The following is a 19,000-nucleotide window of genomic DNA, read 5'->3' on the forward strand; positions in this document are numbered from 1 at the left end:
CCAGGCTCATTCCCCAGAACCAAGTCCAGTATAGCCCCCTCTCTGGTCAGGCTATCCACATACTGGTCCAGGGATCCTTCCATTACACACTGTACAAATTCCTCCTCGTCAGCACCCTCTGATCTCGGCACCTTCCAATCTACCCCGGGGAGATTAAAATCTCCCACTACCACCACCCTATTCTTCCTGCACTTATCTAGAATGTCCCTGCTTATCCCTTCTTCCACAGCCCTCGGGCTGTTGGGCGGTCTGTAGTACACACCCAACATAGTAACATCTCCCTTCCTATTCCTCAACTCCACCCATAGCGACTCGATTCCTATATCCTCTATTCCTCCCTCCCTCTGCACTGCTATGATGCAATCCTTAACTAACAACGCCACTCCCCCACCTCTCAGCGACCCACCCCTATCACGCCTGAAGCACTTATACCCAGGAACATTCAACTGCCAGTCCTGCCCTTCCTTTAACCAAGTCTCTGTCACCGCCACCACTTCCAACTTCCTTTCGAACATTAATGCCTTCAGTTCATCTGTTTTGCCAGTCACACTCCTAGCATTGAAACACATGCACCGAAGACCCTCAGAAACAATCCGATCCTTCTTCCTACCCTCCGGGCTTACCCTATCCCCAATCCCAGTTCCGTCCACCTCCCCACCCCCCCTCCATATTAGTTTAAACCCTGCCGAAACACTCCAGCTAACCTTCCAGCTAAGATATGCATGCCCTTCCCAGTTAACTGTACCCCATCCCTCTTGTATATTTGCCCCTCTTTCATAAAGACTTCCCAGTGGTCTACGAATCTAAAACCCTCTGCCCTACACCAATCCTTCAACCACGCATTTAGTTGGAGTATCTCATTATTTCTAGCCCTGCTAGCCCCAGGCACCGGCAGCAGCCCAGAGAACGCCACCCTGGAGGCCCTACATTTCAGCCTAGCCCCCAACTCCCTGAACTGCCTACGTATGTCCCCCCTGCACTTTGTTCCTACATCCTTCTCTCCTACGTGCACTATCACATCAGACTCAGTCCCTCCACCCTTCAAAATTCCCTCTACCCTTTCTGAAACATCCTGTACCCCTGCTCCAGGGAGGCAGACTACCATCCTGGAGTCCCGCTTTTGCCCACAGAACCGCCTGTCAATCCCTTTGACTTTCCCATCCCCCACCACTATCTCACACCCTCGCAGAACATTTTTAAAGCAAGGATAGATACATTTTTGAACAGTAAAGGAATTAAGGGTTATGGTGAGTGGGCGGGTAAGTGGAACTGAGTCCACGAAAAGATCAGCCATGATCTTATTGAATGGCGGAGCAGGATCGAGGGGCCAGATGGCCTACTCCTGCTCCTAGTTCTTATGTTTTTATAAGATTCCAAGATGGCGACGGAGCGTGGCAGTTTCTTGCAAGATGTGCCCAACATACCCGCTAATTCTATATGTTACTCTTGTTCTGTGCTTTTAAAACTCTACGCTACACTCTGTGCCCTCTCCTTTCTTTCTCTATATATGGTAAGCTTTGTCTGCATAGTGGGCAGGGAACACAAATAAAGGTTTATTTATCAGTGTCACAAGTAGGCTTACATTAACACTACAATGGAGTTACTGTGAAAATCCTGCTAGGTATGGATATGATCGGCGTAACTTGTGGGCCGAAGGGCCTGTTTGTGCTGTAGTGTTCTATCCCCTAGTCACTACATTCCAGCACCTGTTTGAGGGAGAATAAAGCATGGCCAATGTACGTAACCAGCACGTCTTTTGGACTGTGAAAGGAAACTGGAGCATGTGAAGGAAACCCACACAGACACGGGGAGAATGTGCAGACTCCACACAGACAGTGACCCAAGCCAGGAATCGAACCCAGATCTCTGGTGCTGTGAGACAGCAGTGCTAACTCCTGTGCCATCGTGCTGCCCAATGGCAATATGCTGAGGGTCACCTGACCAGTATAAATAGAAAGCAGATGGGGGTTGTGGGAGGTTGTGTGACTCAGGGTGTGGCCCAAGTGTTGGTGTAATGATGCTTCTTTATTAAACTTTTCTCTTTGATTTACTCTGTGCAGTTAGTTCTTTTATTGCTTGCAACTGAAGAATCCTTACTGCCGGATGAACACATAACGCAATCCAACTACTCGAACATCGAGTGGGAAACATCAGCTACTTTTCACTGCATTCCAATACGGTGACAAGATTACATCAAATCAAATCAGGTGATTCAAACACTGAATCTGATGTTCAGATGCTTCAGTTGCGAGCAACAAAATAACCAACTTCACAGAGTAAATAAAAGAGAAAGGTTTAACAAAGAACAAAGAACAACACAGTATGGGAAACAGGCCCTTTGGCCCAATGAGCCCGCGCCACCATTTTATTATGAGTCCCCTCTCCACCCATAACCCTTGTCTATGCTCATGGCATTCCACTAATTTAGGGACAATTTGTCACACCAATCAGCCTAAGAGCACATCTTTGGGGTGTGAGAGGATACCGGAGCACCCGGAGAAAACCCACGCAACCACAGGGAGAATGCGCAAACTCCCACAGACACAGGCCCAAATCCATGTATCTGCACAGCAAACAGTGATAGTCACTGAGCTGTCGTGTTGCCCAGTATCTGGTCCAGTTTAAGTGTACACTAATGACGTGAAGCACGAGGCTACTCTCAAAACATCCAAGAGCAGCCCTCGTATGACCCATCACATGTATGCCCCTTGTTGGACAACAAGGCGGACCAAAGCACCTGTAGATTAAAAGAGAATAACATCAATAACATGCACATCCTTATACAAACATTCAAGGGAATCCCCAGAAGCTCAAAAGTAAAACAAGTGAGCCAGAAAATATGTTGGAAGGTCCATAGGAACATCCCACACCAGCTCTTGGGCCGCACCCTGAGCCACACAACCTTCCCACAATCCCCATCTGCTTTCTACTTATACCTGGTCAGCTGACCCTCAGCATGTTACCATTGGTTACATTTGTGGATGGCACAGTGGTTAGAACTGCTACCTCACAGGGGTCACTGTCTGTGCACATTCTCCCCATGTGTGCATGGGTTTCCTCCGGGTGCTCCGGTTTCCTCCTACAGCCCAAAGATGTGTGGGTTAGTTTGATTGGCCATGCTAAAAATTGTCCCTTAGAGTCGTGAAATGCGTAGGTTAGAGGGATTAGCGGGTAAATATGTGGGGAAATGGGGGTAGGGCCTGGGTGAGTTTATGGTCGGTTCAGACTCAATGGGCCAAATGGCCTCCTTCTGCACTGTAGGGTTTCTATAATTTCTAATTTCTATTTCCTCCCACAGTCTGAAATAACTGTTGGCTACGTGCATTGGCAATGATAAATTCTCACTCAGCGTACCCGAACAGGTGCCGGAGTGTGGTGGCGATGAGGGGATTTTTACACTAACTTCATTGCAGTATTAATGTCGCCATGATGTGGAGTTGCCGGCATTGGACTGTGGTAGGCACAGTAAGTAGTCTCACAACACCAGGTTAAAGCCCAACAGGTTTAAAAAAAAATTCAGGTTGCCCTCGACATAGCCGGAGAGGTTCTCTCACAGGGTCCCATTCCATGATTCAATGGGACGGCCAGGTGTGTTGGTCTTGTACAAAACTCTGGTACGGCCGCACTTGGAGTATTGCGTACAGTTCTGGTCGCCGCATTATAAGAAGGATGTGGAGGCATTGGAAAGGGTGCAGAGGAGGTTTACCAGGATGTTGCCTGGTATGGTGGGAAGGTCTTATGAGGAAAGGCTGAGGGACTTGAGGTTATTTTCATTAGAGAGAAGAAGGTTAAGAGGTGACCTAATTGAGGCATACAAGATGATCAGAGGGTTAGATAGGGTGGACAGTGAGAGCCTTTTTCCTCGGATGGTGATGGCTAACACAAGGGGACATAGCTCTAAATTAAGGGGTGGTAATTATAGGACGGATGTCAGAGGTAGGTTCTTTACTCAGAGGGTAGTAAGGGCATGGAATGTCCTGACTGCAGCAGTTGTGGACTCACCAACTTTAAGGGCGTTCAAATGGTCAGTGGATAGGCATATGGATAACATTGGAATGGTTTAGGTTAGAGGGTCATTAGATTGGTTCCACTGGTCGGCGCAACATCGAGGGCCGAAGGGCCTGTACTGCGCTGTAATGTTCTATGTTCTATTGTGTATCTTCGGAAGGCAGGAGATCTCCAAAGCGAGGAGTGTGTGAGATGAGAGCATGGAGGGTGCTCTGAAGGCCCGGATCAAAGGTCTTGTTGGACTTTTTGGACAAACCTGTTGGACTTTAACCTGGTGTTGTGAGACTCTTTACAGTGTTAATGTAAGCCTACTTATGACACTAATAAATAAACTTTAAAAAAAAATCTTTACAACAGATTACACTCAGAGATTTTGAAGCAAATGCAATCGGTTTTCCTTTTATGTATTCTGCGTTTTCACAAATATTTCTGTGGGGTATTTATCACCAGAACAGTTGTCTCTCTAGGATTATAAAGCTGCAATATCAATACTTCTGATAATGACTGGTTTCGACGCTTCCGAGAGGTGTTTGTAGCCTTCTTGCCACAGGAAAGCGACATTCATTCTCAATAATTCTGAGCGAGGATGATTTTGGAGTCAAATTGGGAATATATGGAGATAAGAACAAAGAACAGTACAGCACAGGAACAGGCCCTTTGGCCCTCCAAGCCTGTGCCAATCGTGATGCCTGCCTAACCTAAAACCGTATATACTTACAGAGTCCGTATCCTTCCATTCCCATTCTATTCATGTATTTGGCTCATTGGCCTTTAAATGCCACTATCATACCTGCTCTCACCACCTCCCTGGGCAATGCGTTCCAGACATTCATCACGCTCTGTGTAAAAAACGTGCCTCACACAACTCCTCTAAATTTTTCCCCATGCACCTTAAACCTATATCCCCCAGTACTTGACTTTTTGACCCCACTCTGTCCATGCCACTCATAATCTTGTAAACCTCTATCATGTTGCCCCTGAACCTCCGTTGTTCCAGTGAGAACAAACCAAGTTTCTCCAACCTCTCCTCATAATTGATACCCTTCATACCAGGCAACATCCTGGTAAACCTCTTCTGTACCCTCTCCAAAGCAGCCACATCCTTCTGGTAGTGTGGCGACCAGAATTGTATCAATATTGTAAATGAGGCATAACCAAGGTTCTGTACAGCTACAGCAAGAAATTAAGATTGTCCTTATCTTGAGGCATTGCTATGGCAACTCCTTCATTTATCCTCCATTTTACTTGGATCGGGACAGATGCCAGCACTGGAATGATCAAAACCAAAGAAATTGTTCTGCAACATTTTAGACTATTGAACACGGATCTTTTATTATGTGGCACTTGCCTCAATAAGTGCAGATTGTGATCATGTTGGTGAGGCCACAGCTAGAGCACTGTGTGCAGTTCTGGTCACCAAACTGGGCGGCATGGTAGCACAGTGGTTAGCACTGCTGCTTCACAGCTCTAGGGTCCTGGGTTCGATTCCCGGCTCGGGTCACTGTCTGTGTGGAGTTTGCACACTCTCCTCGTGTCTGTGTGCGTTTCCTCCAGGTACTCCGGTTTCCTCCCACAGTCCAAAGATGTTTGGGTTAGGTTGATTGGCTAAGAAATTGCCCCTTAGTGTCCAGGGATGGGTAGGTTAGAGGGATTAGTGGGTATAATATGTAGGGATATGGGGGTAGGGCCTGGGTGGGATTGTATTTGGTGCAGACTCAATGGGCCGAAGGTCCTCTTTCTGCACTGTAGGGTTCTATGATCTAAACTATCGGAAGGATGTGATTGCACTGGAGGGTGTGCAGAGGAGATTCGCCAGGATGCTGCCTGGGTTGGAACATTTAAGATATGAAGAGAGATTGGATAGGCTTGGGTTGTTTTCATTAGAGCAGAGGAGACTAAGGGGTGACCTGATCGAGGTGTACAAGATTATGAGAGACACCAACAGAAGGAGATTAGGTAAGAGGTCATGTGTTTCTCGTATTTCGCTGCAGACCTGATGGTCCGAAAAGCCTCTCATGTGCTGTATGATTCAATGTTCTTGCCTTATTCTTCCCAGAATGACAGTGATACTTTGCATCCTTGTGCAGTGCATGTAATGCTTTCCATGTGATCTGGAAAGAGATCCTGGTGAACAGATCACCCCAAAGGAAGTTGTTGAAAACAGTATGAAACAAATCGGGTACAAGATGGAACTGAAAGGGAAAATGTTGGAAAATCTCAGCATGTCTGACAGCATCTGTAAGGAGAGAAAAGAGTTAACGTTTCAAATCCAGATGACCCTTTGTCAAAACTGATGATAGGATTACTTCCTGAGGTTGATCTGCCACATAATATCTGACTGATTCCATGGACTGTGCCAGTCGATCTGCAATCACTCAATTATGTAGGATATCTGTGACATCCAGACGTTTGATTCTGTTGGAATTCCAGGACCTCCATGGAACCTAAACATGGAATTAGTGAGCTGTTGTTCACTGAAAACTGTGCAGTAGTAGGTTTTTCCACAGCCTTCTGCGAATGTGGATGCATGTCTTTTAGACTGCGGAGAAGTGGCACATTAGCGCTTACTCCATACCAATTCTGGCCAACAGCAAATGGTTCCAACTTTCTTCAGGAAGATAAGGTCATGAATGTGGCCCAGTCCCTCACGCAAACCACCCTCCCATCCATTGACTCTGACTACACTTCCTGCTGCCTCGGCAAAGCAGCCAGCATAACTAAGGACCCCACGCACCTCGAACATTTTCTCTTCCACCTTCTTCCATTGGGAAAAAGATACAAGAGTTTGAGGTTACGTACCAACCAACTCAAGAACAGCTCCTTGCTCATCAGAGTCAATGGATGGGAGGATGGTTTGTGTGAGGGACTGGGCCACATTCATGACCTTATCTTCCTGAAGAAAGTTGGAACCACTTGCTGTTGGCCAAAATTGGCATGGGGTAAGTGCCAACATGCCACCTCTCCACAGTCTAAAAGACATGCATCCACATTCACAGAAGGCATGGCAAAACCTACTACTGCACAATTTTCAGTGAACAGCAGCTCACTAATTCCATGTTTAGGTGCCATGGAGGTCCTGGAATTCCAGCAGAATCAAACCTCTGGATGTCATAGATATCCTACATAATGGAGTGGTTGCAGATCGACTGACATGCTGTGACAGTCCATGGAATCAGTCAGATATTATGTGGCAGGTCAACCTCAGAAAGTAATCCTATCATCTCAGTTCATAACCTAACACTGAAATGTCCAGAACATTGCAACAAAAATTACATTTGCAAGAGAATGTAAGTCATGTCAGTTGATCTAAGTACAGCATTCAATGACAAAACAAATTAAGTGTTGGACAAGGGGAAATGGAGAAAGACAGAATCATTCAAAGAGGACAAGAGCAGACTGCTGCAGCGCAATTAGTACTTTTGAATGGACCCACCTTGCACTAAGTTGATCTCGCTCTAACCCCTAGCTATGACTGTAACACTACATTTTGCATCTCTCCTTTCCTTCTCTATGAATGGTATGCTTTGTCTGTATAGCATGCAAGAAACAGTACTTTTCACTGTATGTTAATACATGTGACAATAATAAATCAAATCAAACCAAATTCAAATCTTAGAAAACACTTCAGATGGTGCTATGGATTCTGCATTCTCCACGAGAATGAGGGTGAAACTTGCGTTTGTTTCTTTGTCTCGATGTGCACATCATTGTCATTTCCTGGTTTGTCAATCAACCTCATGTGTATCTTTCTGACAGGATATCAGATAGAAGCATAGAATTGCTACAGTACAGAAGAGGCCATTCTACCCATCAAGTCTGCTCCAACTCTCTGGCAGAGTATCTTACCCAGAACTCTCCCCTGCCCTATCCCTGTAACCCCACACATTTCCCATAGCTAATCTACACATTTTTGACACTAAGAGGCAATTCAACATGGCCAATGCACTTAACCTACACATCTTTGGAGCGTGGGAGGAAACCAGAGCACCCAGAGGAAACCCACACAGACACGGGGAGAACTTACAAACACTTCACAGACAGTCACCCAAGGCTGGAATTGAACCCAGACCCCTAGACAGGTGAGGCAGTAGTGCTAGCCTCAGTGCCACCATGCCACCCTGGACCATAAGGTTGTTATTCTTATTGCCTGAAGGAAGAGTAGTGGATGGTCTGTTTGAATCTTTGTAGCTACATCAGCCTTTTCTCAGGTACACTGTCACAGCCAATGGCCCTTTCTGCCACATCCCTTGCAGCATTGATGCGTGCAGGAATGGGACGGCAGTAGTTATGGGGGATTTCAATCTGCATATTGATTGGTCGACCCATGTTGGACGAGGTGGGCTCGAGGAGGAGTTCTTGGAATGCTGCCGGGATAGTTTCCTGGAACAGTGTGTGTTGGAGCCGACGAGGGAGCGAGCTATCTTGGATCTGGTGCTATGTAATGAGGCGGGTAGAATTAGGGACCTTGAGGTGAAGGATCCTCTTGGAGAGAGTGATCATTGTATGGTGGAGTTTCTGTTGCAGATGGAGGAGGAGAAAGTGGGTTCCCGGACACGTGTCCTTTGTTTGAATAGAGGGGAGTATGGTAGGATGAGAGAAGAATTGGCGAATGTGGACTGGGGGAGCGCGTTGGAAGGTAGGTCTGCTGAGGAGCAGTGGAGGATCTTTAAGGAGATCTTTCTTGGTGCTCAGCAGAAATTTATTCCGATGGTTAAAAAGGACAGTAGGAAGAGAGGTAATAAGCCGTGGATAACGAAGGAGGTGAAGGAAAGTGTTAAATTAAAAGCGGAGGAATTTAGAGTAGCTAAGAGCAGTGGGCGAGAAGAGGATTGGGAAAGGTTTAAATGTCAACAAAGATTGACAAAAAAGTTGATAAAGGAGGGTAGAAGAAGCTATGAAGCTGGGCTAGCACTTAATATAAAAAAGGATAGCAAGAGTTTTTATAAATATATAAAAAGGAAGAGGCTGGCTAGGGTGAACGTTGGTCCTTTAGAGGATGAGAAAGGGGACCTAGTGGTAGGGGATGGGGATATGGCTAAGGTCTTGAATAACTTTTTTGTTTCTGTCTTCACGGAGGAGGACGTGAATAATTTGCCGGGTGTTAGCGATGGAAAGGTGGTAGGACTGGAGGGTCTTAATGACGTTACTGTTACTAGAGAGGTGGTGCGCGACAGACTGGAGGGGCTGATTGTGGACAAGTCCCCAGGACCGGATGGAATGCATCCGAGGGTTCTGAAAGAAATGGCGGAGGTGATAGTGGATGCCTTGGTGGTTATTTTCCAGACGTCGCTGGATTCCGGGGAAGTGCCGGAGGATTGGAAAACGGCTAATGTTACGCCGTTGTTTAAGAAGGGTGCCAGGCAAAAGGCGGGGAATTACAGGCCGGTTAGTTTAACGTCTGTGGTAGGTAAAATGTTAGAATCCGTCATTAAGGAGGAAATTGCGAGGCATCTTGAAGGGAATTGCTTGATAGGGCAGACGCAACACGGTTTCATTAAAGGGAAGTCGTGTCTGACAAATTTACTGGAGTTCTATGAGGATGTGTCTAGGGCGGTGGATAGAGGAGAGCCGGTGGATGTGGTCTTTCTGGATTTTCAGAAGGCGTTTGATAAGGTACCTCACAAGAGGTTACTGCAGAAGGTCAGAGGACATGGAGTTGGGGGTAGGGTGTTAGCGTGGATAGAGGATTGGTTGTCAAATAGGAGGCAGAGAGTGGGGGTCAATGGGTGCTATTCGGATTGGCGGTTGGTGACTAGTGGGGTGCCCCAGGGGTCGGTGCTGGGGCCTCAGCTATTTACCATTTATATAGATGATCTGGAGGAGGGAACCGAGTGTAGGGTGTCGAAATTTGCTGATGACACCAAGATTGGGGGAAAGGCAAATTGTGCGGAGGGTGTGGAGAGTCTGCAGAAGGATCTAGATAGGCTGGGCGAATGGGCCAGGAAATGGCAAATGGAATTTAATGTTGGCAAGTGTGAGGTGGTCCACTTTGGTAGGAAGAATGGTAGGAAGGACTATTACTTACGTGGCGAAAAACTGCAGCAGGCGACGGTGCAGAGGGACCTCGGGGTCCTTGTGCATGAGTCGCAAAAACCCAGCCTGCAGGTGCAGCAGGTGGTCAGGAAGGCGAATGGGATGCTGGCCTTCATAGCGAGGGGGATTGAATATAAAAGTAGGGAGGTCTTGCTGCAGCTGTATAGGGCATTGGTGAGGCCGCAGCTGGAGTACTGTGTGCAGTTTTGGGCGCCGCACCTGCGCAAGGATATTTTGGCCTTGGAGGGAGTGCAGAGGAGGTTTACTAGGCTGATACCGGAGTTGAGGGGGTTGAGCTATGAGGAGAGGCTGAATAAACTAGGCTTGTACTCGTTAGAGTTTAGAAGAATGAGGGGAGATCTCATTGAGACGTATAAGATGATGAATGGGATGGATAGGATAGAGGTGGAAAGACTCTTCCCGCTCAAAAAAGACAGTAGGACTAGGGGGCACAGCCTCAAGATAAAGGGGGGGCAGTTCAGAACGGAGTTGAGGAGGAACTTCTTCACTCAAAGGGTGGTGAATCTCTGGAATTCTCTGCCCGTTGAAGTGGTGGAGGCTGCCTCGCTAAATATTTTTAAGAAGCGGGTTGATGGGTTTTTGATAAGAGAGGGGATTAAGGGTTATGGGGAGAGGGCGGGAAAGTGGAACTGAGCCACGACAGATCAGCCATGATCTTATTGAATGGCGGGGCAGGCTCGAAGGGCCAGATGGCCTACTCCTGCTCCTATTTCTTATGTTCTTATGTTCTTATGTTCTTAAAAGTGAAGCAGCACGGTGGCAGAGTGGTTAGCACTGCTGCCTCACAGCATCAGAGACCTGGGTTCAATTCCCGGCTTGGGTCATTGTTTGTGTGGAGTCTGCACATTCTCCCTGTGTCTGTGTGAGTTTCCTCCCATACTCCAAACAATATACAGGTTAGGTGGATTAACAATGCTAAATTGACCCTTAGTGCCCTAAAATGGGTAAATATACTGGATTACAGGGTTAGGCCTTGGTATAATGCTTTGTCAGAGAGTTGATGCAGACTTGATGGGCTGAATGGCCTCCTCCTGCACTGTAGGGATTCTACGGGCATTTCCTTGGCTCATGAGGAAGGCCACACTTCCCATGTGTCTTGGGAGGTCTGGTACTTGGATCAATAATTGGGATAGTAATTTAGATGCTGTCAACTTGTGAGGGTCATAGAGTCCCTACAGTGGAGAAGGCAGCCCATTGAGACTGCACCGAGCACAATCCCATCGAGGCCCTTTCCCCATAACCCCATATATTTACCCTGCTAATCCCTCTGATGCTAACGGATAATTTAGCATCCTGTGAGAGGAAACCCACACAGAAATGGGGAGAATGTGCAGCCTCCACACAGACAGCAACGCAAGCCGGGACTAGAACCCGAGTCCCTGGCGCTGTGAAACAATGATGTGGATGTGCCGACGTTGGACTGGGGTAAACACTGAGGCCAGAACTCTCCATTCACCTGACGAAGGGACTAACCCGAAAGCTATAGTGAGTGTACTATCAAATAAATCGGTTGGACTTAAACCTGGTGTTGTCAGACTTTTTGCTGTGAAACAACATTGCCAACCAGTGTGCCACCGTGCCCCAAAGATGAGAGGGTTGTACGTTGCACTTACATCCATCCTTGAGTAGCTGTTCAATACTATATATCTTTTGGGCTAGCCTGGCGGAACTTTCTGGAAAGCATCCATGGGAGCAGGTGCGATCACAATTCTGTGTGCTGGCTCTGCATTTGATAAATCACAGCACGTATCCTTTACTCTGCATCTGCTGACGAGCTGGTCTATGGATTCGGTTGGCGCTTGTCAGAATGACACGAAGTCTGGTCAGTGAATATGGAAGTTTTCAGATGATTCTGAACTGGTTTTCCAGTGTAAGTCTGTATCTTTTGGGGATTTTTTTTTATCCAGCTCTTCCGCTGTTAATTCTGACGTGTTCAGTCTGTGAAGACCTTCGTTGCCAATTGTCAGGTGATGTTTTTTATTGCTTATTTGAATTAAGAAACCATCGTTCCGTGTGCTGTTTAAAGGTTTGCAATTTAAATAGTAAGTCAGCTGTATCCCAATTCAACCTGTGGAATTTCGTGTTCACTTTGATTTGTTATTGTCACATGTATTGTCATACAGTGAAAAGTATTAATTCTTGCGCGCCATGCAGGCAAAGCATACCATTCATAGAGAAGGAAGCGAGAGAGTGCAGAATTTAGTGTTCCAGTCATAGCTAGGGTGTACAGAAAGATCAGCTTAATGCAAGGTAAGAGTTTTGTAGCTTTTTCCCTAAGGAAGAAGGCAGAAGAGAGAATGTCCAGGGTGTGTGGGATCCTTATTTATGATGGCAGCTTGGTGAGGCAGCAGGAAGAATAGACAGTGTTAATGGATGAGAGGCTGATTTGCGTAATGGACTGGGCTACATTCACAATCTTTTATAGTTCTTTGCGGCCTTGGGCAGAGCAGGAGCCATACCAAGCTGTGATAGAGCCAGGAAGAATGCTTTCTATGGTGCATCTGTAAAAGTTGGTGAGAGTTGTAGCTGACATGCCAAATTTCCTCAGTCTGAGAAAGTAGAGGCATTGGTGGGCTTTCTTAACTATAGTGTCAGCATGGATAGACCAGGACAGGTTGTTGGTGATCTGTACACCTAAAAACTTGAAGCTCTCGACCATTTCTACTTCATCCCAGGGGCATGTTCTCCTTTACTCTTCCTGAAGTTGATGACAATCTCCTTCGTTTTGTTGACATTGAGGGACAGATTATTGTTGCTGCACCAGTTCACCAGATTCTCTACCTCATTCCTGTTCTCTGGCTCAACACTGTTTGAGATCCGACCCACTGTGGTGGTGTCGTCAGCAAACTTGAAAATCGAATTGGAGGGGAATTTGGTTGCACAGTCATAAGGAGTATAGTAGGGGGCTGAGAACACAGCCTTGTGGGTCACCGGTGTTGAGGATGATCGTGGAGGAGGTGTTGTTGCCTATCCTTACTGATTGTGGCCTGTGAGTTAGGAAGTTCAGGGTCCAGTCACAGAGGGAGGAGCCGAGGCCCAGGCCACGGAGTTTGGAGATGTGTTTTGTGGGAATAATGGTGTTGAAGTCTGAATTTGAGGGAGAGATTATTGTTGTCCAGCAGTTTCTGTTTTTATTTTAAATCAAATATCTACATTTATTTTGAAAAATACTGTCTTTATTTTAATTCCTCCATGAGATGTGGGTGTTGTTGGCTGGGCCAGCATTCATTGCCCATTCCTGAGGGCATTTAAGAATCAACCACATTGCGGTGACTCTGGAGTCACATATAGACCAGACTGGGTAAGAACGGCAGATTTCCTTCTGTAAATAAATCAACTGAACCAGATGGGTTTTTGCGACATTCATCAATGGTTTCATTGTCATCAGTAGATTCTTAATTCCAAATTTTTTATTGAACTCAACTTTCACCATCTGCCGTGGTGAGGTTCGAACTTGGTTCCCCAGAACATTAGCTGAGTTTCCGGATGAATAGTCTAGCAATAATAACATTAGGCCATCGGCTCCCCTTACCTTGTTGAGTGACGTTTGCATTCTGTAGTTTGGCAGGGCCTAATGCCTGAGAGTCGACAGTTCTTTCTGAGGCTGTGGGAAAGAATTAATTGGAAAACATAAAGATATATTGAATCGGGAATGTCCATTTCAATCCATCTCACCAGGCCCAGGATCCAAACACGAAGTGGATAATTCACTGTAAACGTCTCTTCATCAATGTTACAGACAGTACCAGCAGACCTCCAAGATTGTTCTAGCATGTCCCGCAAGCTAAAGATTAATCTCCAAAGGAGAATATCAATCACATAGGGGGCATGGCGGGACAGTGGTTAGCTCTGCTGCCTCGCAGAGTCAGGGACCCAGGTTTGATTTCCGGCTTGGGTCACTCTCTGTGTGGAGTCTGCATGTTCTCCCCGTGTCTGTGTGGGTTTCCTCCGGGTGCTCCAGTTTCCTCTTACAGTCTGGAAGATGTGCTGGTTAGGTGCATTAGCCATGCTAAATTTTCCCTCAGTGTATCCGAACAGGCACCGGAATGTGGCCACTAGGGGATTTTCGCAGTAATTTCATTGCAGTGTTAATGTCAGCCTACTTGTGCTACTAACAAAGAAGCTAAAAAGAACGATTTTGTTTTTCTTTTATTAATAGTTGTCAAGTAGTTTTAAGTCTATTTATTATTGTCACAAGTAGGCTTACATTAACACTGCAATGAAGTTACTGTGAAAATCCCATAGCCGTCACTCTCTGCTGCCTGGTTAGGTACACAAGGGAAAATATAACATGGCCAATGTACCTAACCAGCACGGCTTTTGAAATGTAGACGGAAACCGGAGCACCCAGAGGTAACCCACGCAGACACAGGGAGAACATGTAGACTCTACACAGGCAATGACCCGAGTCGGGATTCGAACCTGGGTCCCTGGTGCTGTGAGGCAGCAGTGCTAACCCACTGTTCCACCAGTAACAAGGAACTTGAGTATTGCTGTAAAATGACACATCCTGTTGAATCTTTTCATCTTGCACTCATCAGGACAGACACAAGAGTGCCAAATTTCAAAGGGGGATATAATTTATACTGCATGAGGAGAGGGAAACTGATTGGTTGGCAATTGACTCTGATTTGGTCAAGGTGTTGCCACAGAGAAGCACCAAGGAACTGTTATCCCAGGTTTTGCTTTGCTTTAAACAAAGCACCATTCCTGGACTTGTTCATTTGGCCTGCAGAGGACAGGTCCCTGCACATGAATACATGCAGCTTCTAGAAGCGCAAGTGAGCCACATTACAAGCTGAAGTGATAATCTTTTTTATTAATTTCCAAAAATGGGGGGTTGGTGAGCACGAAGGGGCTATTTGTTTGGGATTGTTTGTTTGACGTGGGAGAACATGTGTCGAAACCTCCAGAGAAACTTCACAACCAGAGTTGACATAGAATCCCTACAGTGCAGAAGAAGGCCCTTCAGCCCAACGAGTCTGTATTGACAACAATCCCACCCAGGTCCTATCCCCCTAACCCCACATAATCATAGAACCATTCTTATATAATTATTTGAGTCACTAACAAATTAAAACTGCAATGAAGTGACTGTGAAAATCTCCCAGCGCCACACTCCGACGCTTGTTCAGGTACAGTGAGGGAGAATTTAGCATGGCCGATGCACCTAACCAACATTGCTTTTCAGACTGTGGGAGGAAACCCACATAGACACGATGAGAATGTGCAGACTCTGCACAGACAATGACCCAAGCCGGGAATCGAACCCAGTCCCTGACACTGTGAGGCAGCAGTGCTAACCATTTTGCCACCATGCTACCCATTGACAACTCGAGAATTCAGGCTGTCACGCTGTCAGGGATGTGACAGAGAAAGGCAAATGCAGGGAGGTGTGATTGAGCTTTAGAGGAAGAGAGTTTAGATAGTGAGTGATAATTGTATTGAAGAAGTAGGGAAGAAATAAGGATTCCAACATTTAACATCACAATTCACAGAAGGATGTCAGGATTGGTGGCATAGTGAAGAATGTTATCTAGGATTGCAATGGGATCTTGATCAATTGGGCCAGTGAAGTACGAATGGCAGAATGGAGTTTAATGGATAATAGTGGCATAATGGACAGTGAAGAATGTTATCGAGAATTGCAACGGGATCTTGATCAATTGGGCCAGTGGGCTGACGAATGGCAGAATAGAGTTTAATTTAGATAAATGCAAGTGATGCATCTTGGTCGATTGAAGCAGGGCAGGACTTACTCAGTTAATAGTTAGGCACTGGGGAGAGTTACAGAATGAAGAGATCTAGGAGTACAGGTTCATAGCTCCTTGAAAGTGGAGACGCAGGTTGACAGAGTGGCGAAGAAGGCATTCAGCATGCTTGATTTTGGTCAGGACATTGAATACAGGAGTTGGGACGTCTTGTTGAACAAAGAACAAAGAACAATACAGCACAGGAAACAGGCCCTTCGGCCCTCCAAGCCTGTGCTGCTCATTGGTGCAACTAGACCATTCATTTGTATCCCTCCATCCCCAGTCTGCTCATGTGACTATCCAGGTAAGTCTTAAACGATCCCAGCCTCCACCACCCTTCTTGGCAGTGCATTCCAGGCCCCCACAACCCTCTGTGTAAAAAAACGTCCCTCTGATATCTGAGTTAAACATCACCCCTCTCACTTTGAGCCTGTGACCCCTTGTGTTCATCACCTCTGACCTGGGAAAAAGCTTCCCACTGTTCACTCTATCATAATTTTATACGCCTCTATTAGGTATCCCATCATTCCCCGTCTTTCCAGGGAGAACCACCCCAATCTACCCAATCTCTCCTCATATCTAAGACCCTCCATAACAGGCAACATCCTGGTAAAGCTCTGCACTCTCTCCAAAGCCTCCACATCCTTCTGGTAGTGTGTCGACCAAACCTAGATGCAGTATTCCAAAAGAGATCGAACTAACGTTCTATACGGCTGCAACATCAGACTCCAGTTTTTATACTCTATACCCCGTCCTATAAAGGCAAGCATGCCATATGCCTTCTTTGCCACCTTCTCCACCTGTGCTGCCACCTTCAAGGATTTGTGGAGTTGCACACCCAGGTCTCTCTGTGTTTCTATACTCTTGTATAGAAACGCAGAGACCAATGTCTCAGAGAAACCAATGTTTTAAGACATTTGTAATGTTGTACAAGACATTGGTAAGGACACACTTGGATTACTATCGGATTACAGTTCTAGTCACCCTGTTGTATGGAGGATATTATTAAACTAGAAAGAGTGCAGAAAAGATATACGAGGATGCTACCTAGACTTGATGGTTTGAGTTATAAGGAGAGGCTGGATTGACTGGGACTTTTTTGTCTGGAGCATGGCAGGCTGAGGGGCGATCTTATAGACATCTATAAAGAAATGAGGGGCATAGATCAGCTAGATAGTCAATATCTTTTCCCAAAGATAGAGGAGTCTAAAACTGGAGGGCATAGGTTTAAGATGAGAGGGGAGAGATACAAAAGGGTCCAAAGCAGCATTTTTTTCATACAGAGGGTGGTGAGTATCTGGAACAAGCTGCCAGAAGTAGTAATAGAGTATTTTAAAAAACCATTTGGACAATTACTTGGGTAAGATGGGTATCGAGGGATATGGGCCAAATGCGGGCAATTGGGAACAGCTTGGAGGTTAAAAAAAGGGGTAGCATGGACAAGTGGGGCTGAAGGGCCTGTTTCCATGCTGTAAACCTCTATGACTCTATACTGTACTTATTGGCCATGCGGTAGATACTCTGAATGCTTACCCTGTTTGCCTCTATTTCAGATACCTCTACATGAGCGACAATGGAAAGCCTGCTCTACAGCCTGGTGGTGATTGGAATGGCAATGGCAGCCTATGCTTGTCCCAAATACTGCGTCTGTCAGAACCTGTCCGAGTCGCTGGGAACGCTCTGCCCCTCCAAGGGCCTTCTGTTTGTCCCACCCAACATTGACCGACGAACGGTTGAGCTCCGGCTGGGGGGCAATTTCATTTTCGCCGTCAACCGGCACGACTTTGCCAATATGAGTGGCCTTGTAGACCTGACTCTGTCCAGGAATACCATCGACTACATCCAGCCCTTCTCCTTCATCGACCTGGAAAGCCTTCGGTCCTTGCACCTGGATGCCAACCGGTTGACGGAGATTGGCGGGAATGTCTTCCGGGGCCTGCTGAACCTACAGCACCTGAGCCTGAACAACAATCAGCTGAGCAGGGTGGCGGACGGAGCCCTGGACGACTTCCTGCTGACCCTGGAAGACCTGGACTTCTCCTACAACAACCTGGTGAACCTCCCGTGGGAAGCCCTCAGCAAGATGACCAACCTGCACACCCTGAGCTTGGACCACAACCTCATCGACTACATCCCCGAGGGCACCTTCACCGACCTGCAGAAGCTGGCCCGATTGGACCTCATCTCCAACCGGCTGCAGAAGCTCCCCCCCGACCCCATCTTCGCCAGGTCCGAGATGCTGCTGATGTCCACCACGCCCTACTTCCCGCCACTGATGCTTAGTCTCGGCGGTAACCCGCTGCACTGCAACTGCGAGCTCCTCTGGCTCCGCCGTCTGAGCCGCGAGGACGACATGGAGACTTGCGCCTCACCGGCCCACCTCAAGGGGAGGTACTTCTGGTATATCTCTGAGGAAGAGTTTGTGTGCGAGCAGCCGCTGATAACCCAGCACAGCCTCAAGGTGCTGGTCCTGGAAGGGCAGACGGCCACCTTGCGGTGCAAGGCCATCGGCGACCCCCGGCCCGTCATCCACTGGGTGGCCCCCGACGACAGGATCCTCGGCAACTCCTCCCGCACCGTCATCTACGACAACGGCACCCTGGACATCCTCATCACCACCTCCCAGGACTACGGCACCTTCACCTGCATCGCAGCCAATGCCGCCGGCGAGTCGACCGCCTCGGTCGAGCTCTCCATCGTCCAGCTCCCTCACCTCAGCAACAGCACCGGCCGGGCCCTGCAGCCCGATTCCCGGCTCTCCGACATCACCAGCTCCACCAAGTCGCACCGAGGCGAGACCAAGACCACGCTGGAGAAGAAGGTCATGGTCTCCCAGGTGACGGCCAGCACCGCCTTGGTCAAGTGGTCAGTGGGCAAGTCAGCGCCAAAGGTTAAAATGTATCAACTTCAGTACAACAGCTCGTCTGATGAAGTCTTGGTTTACAGGTAATTCAGCAACAAGCTTTCAGGGACACCAAATTTAGGGCAAATGTGGGGCAAAGTCAAAGTGGAAGCTAGATCAGTACGCAAGGGAGACCATAAGAAATAGGAACTCAATTAGGCCATTCAGCCATTGAGTCTACTCCGACATTCAATCATGGCCGATATGATCCTCATCCTCATTCTCCTGCCTTCTGCCCATAACCACCGTGACATAATGATTAGCACTGCTGCCTCACAGCGCC

The 19,000-nt window shown here is 47.2% G+C and overlaps 1 protein-coding gene across 1 annotated transcript in view; it reads left to right on the top strand.

Moving 5' to 3' along the window:
* Nucleotides 1-19,000, top strand: part of LOC145345563 (leucine-rich repeat and fibronectin type-III domain-containing protein 2) — a 186,890-nt gene that overhangs the window by 150,886 nt on the left and 17,004 nt on the right. Inside the window, exon 2 of the mRNA XM_080193400.1 lies at nucleotides 17,369-18,761. Coding sequence (XP_080049526.1) covers nucleotides 17,389-18,761 — 1,373 coding nt within the window. The 5' untranslated portion in view covers nucleotides 17,369-17,388. The remainder of the gene's footprint in view (nucleotides 1-17,368; nucleotides 18,762-19,000) is intronic.

The sequence above is a fragment of the Carcharhinus amblyrhynchos genome, chromosome 7 (assembly GCF_965287045.1).
Source record: "Carcharhinus amblyrhynchos chromosome 7, sCarAmb.v2.hapA, whole genome shotgun sequence".
NCBI classification, from domain to species: domain Eukaryota; kingdom Metazoa; phylum Chordata; class Chondrichthyes; order Carcharhiniformes; family Carcharhinidae; genus Carcharhinus; species Carcharhinus amblyrhynchos.